The sequence below is a fragment of the Helianthus annuus genome, chromosome 5, assembly GCF_002127325.2.
Source record: "Helianthus annuus cultivar XRQ/B chromosome 5, HanXRQr2.0-SUNRISE, whole genome shotgun sequence".
NCBI lineage: Eukaryota > Viridiplantae > Streptophyta > Magnoliopsida > Asterales > Asteraceae > Helianthus > Helianthus annuus.
This window is the reverse complement of record NC_035437.2, coordinates 83,661,939-83,674,575: the sequence shown is the minus strand read 5'-3', so window position 1 is coordinate 83,674,575 and position 12,637 is coordinate 83,661,939. Positions and strand designations below refer to the sequence as shown.

The following is a 12,637-nucleotide window of genomic DNA, read 5'->3' as shown; positions in this document are numbered from 1 at the left end:
AGCACCAACACCATCCCCTCCCTGAAGCCTAACAACAATCCCAACACCATCCCCTTCAAAACACCAGCCCCCAACCCCACTCGTTTACTAGATCCCTAATTTCAATAAAACCTTAGTTATGTTCACCTTCTACACAAAATTAGGGCAAGATTTTAAAACATTAAGTATAAGACTCGTCAATTTGAAAGATAAAGGACACCGCCTGAAATTCACTATAAAGATAAATGACAAAATTTGAAATTCACTATTTTTTTTAAATGGTTTGGGTTTGACATGGCAAGAAATAATTGGCGAGAATTTACCCTCATGAGGGGTGCACCCCTTTCACCTTTATTGACTTTTCACACCACATAATCCAAACATTTTTTTTATAACTCATTTTGGATAAGTCATAAGTTAATAAGTCCTAATAAGTCTTTTTGCCACTTATTTTTAAGATATTATACTTTTTAGCGATGGAAGTTGTATTGAAATTTTTTTTATTGCCTGTGCAACCTTATTCGTAGGGGTGTGAATTTCTGACACGACCCGAAAACACGACACGAACCTAACACGAAATTCATGGGTTTGAGTTTAGTTTAAACGGGTTTGGGCCAATTTCAGGTTGAACCCGCAAACCCGTTTAGCTAAACGGGTCAGGTTCGGTTCAGCCCAGTCGGGTTGGCGGGTTGACCCGTTTAAATCATTTCTATTATATTATATGATTTAAAATATGTTTTATGTCATAAATTAAATTGGGTGTGTATTTTATGCTATAAATCTAATTTTTTTTAATGAATCAACAATTAGTCGTGTTATGAATTTACATGTAATTTTATGCTATAAATATAACTTAAAAAATGAAAGTTATTATATAAATTTTTATAATTTTAATGTAATTTTTATTATATAATTTTAGGGTTCGGATCGGGTTGAATCTACCAACCCGCGAACACGACCCGTTTAGCAACCCTACTTATTCGTGAGAATGTGATTATTGTTGAAGGTTATTTTATTCCTAACTTTCTAAATAAATCACATCGTTGACATTGAATAGTTTTTCTAATCTTTTTAATACTTAGATTTGCATACTCCATCGCTTCCTACATTCAAATCCAGGTCGTGATCGGCAGTTTGCACCAACCCAGGCTAGGGTTTTATTCTATGCGTCCCTTTCAATCGGATTTCACAAAGAAGGATTCAACCATTATCGCGGTCAACAATTGAGGTTTCAGAATTCCTTTCAATCGATTGAGAATTGAGTATTCCCTTATCGCGGTCAACCACTCGATTGATAGCCGGACCAGAGTGCTACGGCAGCCCCATCTCCGCCACACCACTCCCTGTGTTCGATTGATAATTCGCAATTGGGTACTTTAACCTCTGTATTTACGTTTGTATGTGTGTTTTATGCTCCAATTACTCAATTTTGTAGAAACATATCGCCTCAATTATATATTAGTTATTTTTTCTCATTCAATGTTGCCAAATATGTTGTTATTTAAATTTTGAAGAATTTTTTTTCAAAATTTATCTGTCCAGCATGCCTAACCCATGAATGTGTTAAAACCGGTATCATCTAATTCAGTTATTAGTTTGAAGCAAAGATTACCTTTTTTTAACTTAGCTCTGTTAGATTTGCAAAATACTGTGTCGGGCTTAACCCACTAAGTCGCGCTCTTTCTCTTGTTTCTGCATATAACTGGTTTCATGTAAAAATGATGTTCAGTATATACTTTCCATAGACCATAATGTTGTGAATATGTGTTTTTTAATAGCTCTATTACAAGTAGTTATTACCTAGCTAATCAATCAACCAGTCACAAGTACATGTGTCGCAATGTTGTGAAACATACTATTTACTCGAATGTATGTGAATTTTACATGTTGGCTGCATTCGACGATGTACAGATCCTCTACCACGACCTGTACATTGTTGTTTCAGAAGGCCCGTGAACGATTTGTTTGGAAAACTAGTGTTGTTTTAGCGATGTTTTTAATGGAATCCGGGTTATCAACCCTTACTTTGTGGTCTTGAAATTTGAATCTAAGATGATAATGTTGCGGAGCGGGCTTTGAAAGAAAAAAATAACAAGGGTGTCAAGCCCGACTTTAAACCAAAGACAAAAAAACCGGGTTGGGTCCGAAGCCGGTTTTTAACCCGACCCAAAATCATATTGGAAACCAGTTTGAGAGATCTTGACCTAAACTGTAAGGTTGTAATCAGCTTTAGAACCCTTACTTTGTGGTCTTGAAATTCATGTCATCATATTTGATATAAGTTTTCATATTGTCTTTGATAAAAAAAAAAAAAAAAAAACTGACCCGACTCGAAACCCGTTCTGACCCGGACCCGTTTCGACCCGAGCCAAAACAACCCTTTTTTATAGTTTTGATTAATCTTCTCTGATAGTTTGGTTAATTAGTAATTTAAGTGTTATAAATAACAGGTAGTTTGCTTAATTGCTAATTTAAGTGTTATAGTTGTGTTAAACAAATTTTTAGTTTGCTTGAGGCCATCAAATACATTCTTTAATTACTTATGAATTGGGTTCATGTATATATGACTTATGAAATTACTAATTGTTTGTTTAATCCAGTTTTAAGATGGATACGAGTTGGATGTCATTACCAAGAGCTACTACTGAATATGAAAACGGTCTTGACAAATTTCTTGATTTTATCTTTTCTACCGAGGGTAAAAATGGTCAAATATCATGTCCATGCATTGATTGCGGTAATCAAATATGGGTTGATCGGGAGGAGGCTAGAACGCATCTCCAATGTGTCGGGTTTATTAAAGGCTACAGGATTGCACCTTTTATTTCCGAATCATGTGAAACTCCTATGTTGGATGCGGAAGATGACATGCAAGGGTTGGTGCATGATGCATTCAACGAGTTTGGTGAGAACAGACATGAAAATGATGAAAGTCAGAGTATGCCAAACACAAATGCGAAAAAGTTTTATAAAGCGTTAGAAGATGCAAAGAAAGAATTATATCCTGGGTGTAAGAAGTTCTCGGTTCTTTCTTTTATCATTAGACTATTTCATAGTAAGTGTATTGGGAAATGTAATGACAAGGGTTTCAGCATGATGCTTGATACATTGAGGGAAGCCTTCCCATATGCTTCCATACCGAAGTCATTGTATGACCTAAGGAAGATAATAAGTGAATTAGGACTTAGTTATGATAAAATTGATGCATGTCCTAATGATTGTATGCTGTACTGGAAAGAAAACAGTAAGAAAACAGAATGTGATATATGTCATAAGTCAAGGTATAAAGCAAATGAAAATGATCCTGATAATGAGGTAACCATAGCTGATACGGATAAGAAGATTAAGAAGATTGGAGCAAAGGTTTTACGTCATTTTCCGCTCATACCGCGGCTGCAAAGGTTGTTTATGTCATCTAAAACTGCTGCCTCAATGAGATGGCATGAAGAGAGTCGCACGAAAGATGGTTACTTGAGACATCCTGCTGATTCCCCAGCTTGGAAAACATTTGATTTTAATTATCCTGATTTTGCCGGTGAATCTCGTAATGTCAGGCTTGGTTTAGCGAGTGATGGGTTTAACCCTTTTAGAACAATGAGTGTTTCTCATAGTACATGGCCTGTTGTTTTGATGCCATATAATCTACCTCCGTGGATGTGCATGAAACAACCTTATTTCTTGTTATCTTTACTTATACCTGGCCCATTAGCTCATGGGAACAATATAGATGTTTATATGGAACCATTAGTGGCTGAGCTACAGGAGTTATGGGATATTAATGGAGTAGAGACTTATGATGCATCGACAAAGAGTAACTTTCAGATGCGTGCTTCTTTGTTATGGACGATAAGTGACTTTCCTGCTTATGCGAATTTATCCGGATGGAGCACAAAAGGAAAACTTTCATGCCCTTGCTGCCATAAACATACAAAATCACAACGCTTAACTCATGGCAACAAATATTGTTTCATGGGACATCGTCGATATCTGCCAGGTGATCATGCTTTTCGAAAAGATAAGAAGTCTTTTGATGGCACAAAAGAAATGGGGAGGCAACCACGTGGCTTAACAGGATCAGAAGTACTTGATGAGCTAAATGGTTTTGAAATTAAATTTGGAAAACTTGTGACGACCAACCCTGATCTACCATTTAACTGGAAGAAGAGAAGTATTTTTTTTGAGTTACCATACTGGAAAACTAACTTGCTACGCCATAATCTAGATGTAATGCATATTGAGAAGAATGTTTGTGACAGTGTCGTTGGAACGTTAATGAATCTAGATGGAAAGACCAAGGATCATTTAAAAGCACGCCTTGATTTGCAAGAAATGGGTATTAGACCTGAACTTCATCCTAAAGTTCAGAATAACAACAAAGTGTATTTGCCACCTGCTTGTTTCTCAATGGATAAAAAAGAGAAAGATATATTTTGTCGCGTTCTTAAAAAGGTTAAAGTTCCAGATGGTTATGCAGCTAATATATCAAGATGCGTAGAGTTAAAACCTCCAAAACTGTTTGGCCTTAAAAGTCATGATAGCCATATTTTGATGCAGCAGTTGCTTCCCATTGCTTTGCGAAATGTGTTACCTAAGCACGTGCGTTATCCTGTGATGAAGCTATGTCGTTACTATAAACAGTTATGCTCAAAAGTTCTTAATCCAAATGATTTGGTTCAAATGGAAAATGAGATTGGAAAAATCCTTTGTGATTTAGAAAGGATTTTTCCGCCATCATTCTTTGATGTCATGGTTCATCTTTCGGTTCATCTTGCTTCAGAGGCCAAATTAGGAGGGACAGTTCATTACCGTTGGATGTATCCAATCGAGAGGTGTGCGTTCATATTTTAGTAAATAATTTTTTTAAAGATAATATTGAATCTTATCTTAATATTTTTGATCACTCAGGTATTTATCTACATTAAAATCTTACGTCAAAAATAGGACTAAACCCGAGGGTTCCATTGCAGAAGGATATTTAGCTGAAGAATGTTTGTCATTTTGTTCATTGTACTTATCAAGTGATGTTGAGACCATACATAATAAGACAAGTCGAAATTATGATGACGGTGGTTTCGAGGATATTTTACCTATCTTTTCTATGTCGGGCCGGCCGATTGGTGCTACAGTGGTAGAGATACTTGACCTTGACATTTTGGCTAAAGCACATTCATATGTGTTATTCAATTGTAGTGAAGTTGATGAATTTCGAACGTAAGTAGTTATTTAGAAGTTGTGAGTTCCATTTATTATATTATATTTAAAATTGTTTTTGTTGTTATAATCGTTATCATCTTTTGACGTTGCAGAGAACATCTGACGAATGTTCGTCATGAAAATCGGAAATTACGTGAGCGTGAGATTCAACGTTTACATAGTGAGACTTTTGAGTCGTGGTTTCAAGATCATGTGTGGAATAGACATAGATGTATTACTTTTAAAATACAATTTTAATGATATAACATTTTCAAGCTTCTAATCGCTAGATGTATAACGAAAAATTTAACACATCTTGCTTTAATTCAGGTTGAGGAGCTGCATACTAGAGGGGATCATAGAATCACGGAAGATCTAAGAAACTTGGCAAGTGGCCCAGCTGAGTTTGTGAAAAAATATAAGGGATTTATCATAAATGGTTTCCGATTTCACACAAAAGATCTGGAACAGAATAGGAAAACACAAAATAGTGGAGTTATGCTTGAGGCCATGACTAATAGCTTCTCAAGTGCTAAAGATAACAATCCTATCGTGGGAGATGTAACATACTATGGGGTTTTGAATGATATCATTGAGTTGGAGTATGCTGTTGATAGGAAAGTAGTTTTGTTCCATTGTGATTGGATCTCGAATGGTTCAAGGAAAAAGCAAGATGAGAATGGGTTTACTCTACTCAATTTTGAAGGTTTGAACCCTCATAACGACCCTTTTATACTAGCTTGTCAAGCACAACAAGTATTTTATGTTGCAGATCGTGTTGACAAAGGATGGAAAGTTGTGATCAAGACAACGCCTAGAGATTCTTATGACATGAATGAACAAACATGTCTTGAGAATGTGGAAACACATTTGCAGAGTGACACATCTACGGGTCCTCAACTTGATGAAAATATGAATATTGAATTGGTTAGAAGGGGTTTAAATGGGACCATTGTTGACAAAAATACCTTAGTTTTTGACGGAGATGAAGATCTATTTGAAGCTGCTTCATGATTTCAATTAGTTATTTAGGGGCTGTTTGGTAGCCTCTTAATAGAACCATCCTTGTCGTTCTTTTCTCTCCATCCACCCTTTACCCTCCTCGTTCAGTCACACGCCGTCCATCGAATTCAGGTATGTACTATTTCTTCAATCTGTGCAATATTCAAACCCTTGGTGCTTCGATTAGTTGTTTACATATATAATTTGTTGTTTACATATGTAATTTGTTATTAGTTGATAAACAGACTTGAAGGAATGTTTTTTTTTTTTTTTGTGTGATTATTAAGGCATTATTAAGCTAAATACATTTGTTACGGTAACCTGTTACTACACAGATTTAGAGTTGTTTTAGGGAATGATCAAATTTGTTTGTGTGATTAATTCAGTTTTGGATCTGTTTGTTAATCTTTTACTAGTTTTGGATATGTGAATCACCTTAATTTTGGGGAATTATTTTTGGTCTGATCTCATATGGTTTCTGCTCTTTAGTAGTACTAAATTAGTGCTATGATAGCAACTTTTGATTTTTGATGAAGCTGAACAACGAGACGGTTTCGATCGAACTCAAAAACGACGTTGTTGTTCACCGAACAATCATAGGCACTTACCGTTTCATTTCGTTATATTTACTTGAATTAGTTGCTGATAATTGTGCATCTTATTACTGTTTGATTTTGCAAGCAGTAAAGTCCTAATAGGAAGTAATAATTAGGAAAATGTTCAGCATGAAAGCATTTGTAACCAGGGGCGGATTCAAGTTAAAATACCGGGTTCCCAGGAACCCATTCGGTTTGTAATATTTAGCGTAAACCTGTATAGAAAATAGAGAAGGAACCCATAAATAAATTATGGGTGACCCCATAACAAAAATATTTAGTGTTGTAGTGGTGTAACCCCCTCTTTTCAAATGATTGCACCCGAGTTCGAGTCTGCATTTGCGTCTTTTTTGTTCCGTTTTTTCCTTTTTCAATTGTTAAAACCCATGTTAGGGGTTAAACTAAAAAACAACACGCCTGCTCCCTCAACCTCTAGCGAACAACCGTCTCCCACCTCCACCTCTAGTCGTCCACCGCCGCGGCGCCATCCACCTTTCCAGCGTCCACCACTTCAAATCTCTCTCACTCTCTCAGGTGTGTTATAACTTATTGATGTTATCATGTTAATTTTCAATTTCTTGTCTTTTAATATGCTTTAAACTATGATTAGTGATGTTAATTTATAGTGTGTTGAAACATAGATTTTTTTTATGTTAATTTTAACTTGTTGTATTGAAGCTTAGAAGTTAGCCATTTAGGGATGTTGTTGATGCAGGGAAGGTATTCGATGAAATGTTATTGAAATTGGACAGTTGAGTTAAAGGAATTGTTTATATTTGTTGGTTGAAGTGTACCCTTTTAAGGAAATTATTATTTAACCAAGATATTGATAATAGAGAGTATTAATTAGTTCTCGTTAGAGTTGTTGATTATTCAGTATGTGGTGAAAATAGATGAGGATGTGAGATCAAACATAGCAACACTTAAATCCACACTTAAGTCAAGAGTTGGAAAATTATGACATAAGTTGCAGGTATCAAACTGAGAATTCTTTTTCTTTTTTTTTTCATGCATTCAATATGGCTTTTTTGATCTTTAACTCTCTTGAGAAAGACCTATTGCTGGCTAGTCCAAATAATTGTGTCATTCATGTAGAGTGCCAATGCATGCCCAGTGAATTCGATTCTATTATCATCTAGTCCATATATATTTATTTGCCTGCATAAAACAAATCAAACATCTGAAAATATTGTCAATGAAGCTAGAAGAACTGAACATGGTTTGTTGAACACATTACTTCCTGAACCGCCAACATTTGTGACACTAGTGTGAATAAGAACGCAAAATAAGGCACCATTAACCATTGACTTGCTTATGTGTATGAGTTCTTTGTATCGTATTTTTATTATGTGATTAACCTTACCCGATCCGAACCGTCAAAACGACCCGAATTTTTTATGTCTATCTATAAAAGTGAACCCAGTGAAAAAAATTCCTGGATCCGCCACTGTTTGTAACAGGTTAGAGCTAGTTTATTTATAGGTATATGTCAAGTTGCAATTGTTTTGCTTCTCAAGTAGGTCTGTCCCGTTTTGATCTGAACCCGTCCCGACCCGAACCCATTCTCAACCCGAACCAACCCGGACCCGTTTTAACCCGACAAAATTGCCCCTTGATGTATAATCTCTTAAAAAAAACAATTTTTAACTAACCCGACCCGACCCGACCCGAACCCGTTCTGACCCGAACCCGTTCTGACCCGAACCCGTTCTGACCCGAACCCGTTTCGACCCGAACCCGTTTTGACCCAAACCAAAACAACCCTTTTTTTAATTGACCCGTTTTAACTCGAACCCATTTTGACCCGAACCCGTTTTGACCCATGACCTGACCCGACCCAACCCGACCCGTTTGCCAGGTCTACATGTTCCTATAACCTTACAACTATAATGATAAATACAAAGTCTTAGTTTATTAATTTGGTGCCGTTCATGATTTTATTCATATTGCAATTGTCTTCTTGTTTGTAAGTTCCTTAGATAATGTGTTAGTGGGTCGGGTGGGTTTAATTACTGGTCCAAAATCAAAATGGCTATTTCATGTGTATAACATGCTGGTAAAAGTTATAATGGGGCAAGTGGTTTTGGTAACGCGTCAAAGAAACAATGTTCCGGCTGGTACCTAGCACTGATGTGCCATTCTTTAGATACCAGATTTGAGGAGATATGTCACAATCTTAATTCACTTTTTTTGGTAGTCTGTGCCAAAGATTGGTATCAAGGGTACTGGTACCCAGCGGTGATGAAGGTGGAGAAATGGCTATCATCTTCGCAACAACTAGATATCATAGCTTGAGAATATGTTGAAGCAGAAGACTTTTACTAGGCTTGTTATTTGTTTTTGCACCAGTTGTTAATCTTTTCTATGATCTATGTTGTAAGTTGGTAGGTTTGTTTGTTTCACGAGTGCCCTTCATGGCCCCAATCAGAGTTGCACACTTAGCAATATGTTTAGTAGTTAGTTGAGTTTTTAAAAATGATTCTAAAAACTAGATTGCTATATGGATGATCTAAATTTTTGAATCGAAATAATTTAACAGGTTTCTATATTGTGAGTACACTTTGGGCTATGCTTGACCTTATATATTAGCTCAGTATTGAAGTTTATCTCAATGACCTGTTAGAGGCAAATTTTAACGCAGTTGACCTGTTTGTAAACACACAGTTTGAAGTTTGTCCCACATTAGGTTGCTTTGGAGGACGGTACCCTGGTGGCACGGGTGAAAGCTGTTTTTTTTCGTATTCCAATTAGTGTTTTATTTGTTAGTTTCAAAGGAATTGTCATGAGTCTAATTTACGCCCTCTATATGATTCCTCAATGTTAGTTGCTCATAGAACAACACTCGCAGTATGACTTCCTATTATTTTATTTTTAGATATATTATTTAACAAATGACTTTTTTTTGTCTTTTTAGGCTTATCGCCAGCTCTAAGGCAACTTTCACAATTTTGATGATGAAGGCCAGCTGCTCTTCATGCACTAGGCCAAAGAATGAGCAGGCCTTTTGTTCCTTCTATATAGAAACTGTGACATCAATGTGACCGGCCAAAGAATGGCAGAACAGTTTGTAAAGGGAACAAGTCGCAACAGTTCAAATCAATGCTGATGATCGCTAGTTTATTATGGAAGTCTTTGTACTGGTTGGTTGGTTTATATATTTTATCTGCTGTGAAGCTTTTAAATACTTGGGAGATCATGTTTGGTTATACAAAATTTGACAGTAAGATACTAACAATTCATAAGTTGGGATATGGATATCGATACTTTATTAAAGATACAATTTATAGACTTTTTTATTTCATATTTGTCAAATGCCTAGCTGGAGTTATATCATGTGAACGTGAGCCCTTTCTTAAATAGAAAATGTAAGCCATATTTTTTTAGAGATGACGATTTTAGGTGGAAACTGTTTGATTGGTTTTATGTAAATTTTTATGGTTGTTTTGGTCAATTGTAAAAGAAAATATAATCAAAATAATCTATATTAATGAGTTTATGTGGTTTATAGATTATGACGCAATTTCATAGCTCAGATCAAATACAAATAAAGAACCGTTGTGATTCTATGATATTTTGTATTTTTTTAAAAATATTAATCATTCGGTACAGTCACTCAGAGCGCTAAACAAACAGATATATGTCATTCAGCACAAAGTAGTTCAGAGGGGTAAAATCATCATTCTCCACAGTCGTTCAGAGGTCTAACCAAACTTCGTTTCCCTGACTCAGCACTTACTGGTTCAGAGTCTCTTACTGATTCATACCTCTTACTAGTTCAGCACTTAACCAATCAGAGGTTGCCAAACAGCCCCTTAGTAATATGATTTTTTTTCATCGCATATTCAGTACTTGTATTTGATTTTTTTCTGCATCGTTGATAATAATTATTTTTTCATCGCTATTACTTTTTTTTAATAGTTATGTCTATGTGAACAGATATGTATCACAACTAGTACATCTGCTAGGTTAGATCAGATTTTGCCTTGGATGTTCTATCATAAAGTAGTTGGGGTTGGAACTCACTTGGAATAGATGGAGTAGTTTTGACTTGTTATGTTTGAGCTAGATAAAAATTCTTATGTAGTTTAATGTAATGGTGTAACCGTGGGGTTTGGATGGTGTATACCCCAATACCTTGTTCGGTTTTAATTTATGAATGAAAGTTTGAGCTGGCCATTCAAAAAAAGTATTGATTGAGTTTGTGTCCCACTTTCAACCAGAGAAAACCACAACCCATAGTGGAAATGAATGTAGCAGGATGAATGATGAAACTTTAGTTTCAAAATTACTGTTTGTTTACTACCATCCCGTGTAATCACGGGTCAATAACCTAGTGTTATTATAAAACTCTAGCGAATAAACGTCCTATAAAACTTATGTTTTATGACTCAAATATCATGTGTCCTATTACGGAGTATTATAATAACACCATAATAATTAAGCGTCCTATAAAGGTTAAAGTTATAAGACCCTAGTGTCAAGTGTCCTATTAAGTTATGCTATAATAGAACTCTTGCGAAAAAGCGTCCTATAAAACTGATGTTTTATGACTCAAATATCCGGTGTCCTATTACAGTGTATTATAATAACACCACAATGATTAAACGTCCTATAAAGGTTAAATTTATAAGACCCAAGTGTCAAGTGTCTTTTTAAGTTATATTATAATAAAACTCTAGCGAATAAGCGTCCTATAAAACTAATGTTTTATGACTCAAATATCAAGTGTCCTATTACGGTGTATTATAATAACACCACAATGATTAAGCGTCCTATAAAGATTAAAGTTATAAGACTCTAGTGTCAAGTGTCCTATTAAGTTAAGTTCTAATATGACTTCGACTAGAAATGGTCCTATAACACTGAACATTTATGACTTAACTACAACGTGTCCTATTAAGTTATGTATAATAGGACCTCAGATGATCAAGTGTCCTAATACAGTACCACATAATGGGACACTCACAATTAAATGTCTTATAAAGTACTTTATTAGGATCTACATTTTAAGTGTCCTATTAAATTATATGATAATAGGACCCCAAAAAATCATCCATCCTATTAAATAGTTTTTTAGGACACCGTTTTAGTAGAGTATATTATAAAAGGACCTCAAAAGTTCATTAGTCCTATTAAATAGTTTTTTAGGACCCTCTTTTACAAGCGTCCCACAGAAAAGGTCCTAAAAAGCCATTTTTGTTGTAGTGTTTATTGATATTGATGTTTACGTATTTTGTTATAAATATTAGTAAATTTATGATATTTGACATATATATAATTTCCCGAAAACTAATTTCTTTATAATTTAAAATGTCCGAGTACTCCCAAGTACTCCTAGCCTAGTTCGGAGTACACACAACTCTACAATTGACCGGCCTAAGAACGCCTAGCAACTTCTGCAACCATGACTATACGTAAATTACATTATTACATATAATCATAACAATTTAGCAATCGTGATTATAAATAATAATGTAACAATTTAGTTATACACAAAGTTCGTAACTGTATTAAAAGTATTCATAAACAATTTGAAAAGAATTCAGTGTAATTATACTGTAAAATTTACAGTGCCTCTACGTTAGTTTTTTCATGTTACTGACCGTAAAATCAACGTACGACTTAATGATCTACGTTATTACGGTCTACACCATCATGAGTTTACGCCGGTTCACCATATAGCGCCAAAACTAATTTTTGCTAACATCCTACAATTGAAAATTACAATACATTTAACTAACTTTCCAAATGAAAATTACATTGGAATAGAAGGTAAACGGATAATAAGCTGCCACATTATTAAACCATGCTTCATTAATGATTGTGAGTAGATTCAAATAGACTTTGGGGCCAAAATAATACCTAGA

At 35.1% G+C, this 12,637-nt stretch overlaps 1 protein-coding gene across 2 annotated transcripts; it reads left to right on the top strand.

Annotated features, from left to right (window-relative positions):
- Positions 1-1,014: 1,014 nt before the first annotated feature.
- LOC110940608 lies at positions 1,015-10,071 on the top strand. 2 transcript variants are annotated; one of them, XM_022182159.2, is made up of 6 exons: positions 1,015-1,350; positions 2,580-4,808; positions 4,885-5,190; positions 5,286-5,385; positions 5,503-6,306; positions 9,685-10,071. In XM_022182159.2, the coding sequence occupies exons 2-5, from the start codon at positions 2,587-2,589 to the stop codon at positions 6,184-6,186; spliced, it is 3,312 nt and encodes a 1,103-aa protein (XP_022037851.1). In that variant the 5' UTR covers positions 1,015-1,350; positions 2,580-2,586; the 3' UTR covers positions 6,187-6,306; positions 9,685-10,071. The 2 variants fall into 2 exon arrangements, with proteins under 2 accessions (XP_022037851.1, XP_022037852.1); XM_022182160.2 differs by having other exon boundaries at positions 5,286-5,404.
- Positions 10,072-12,637: the final 2,566 nt, after the last annotated feature.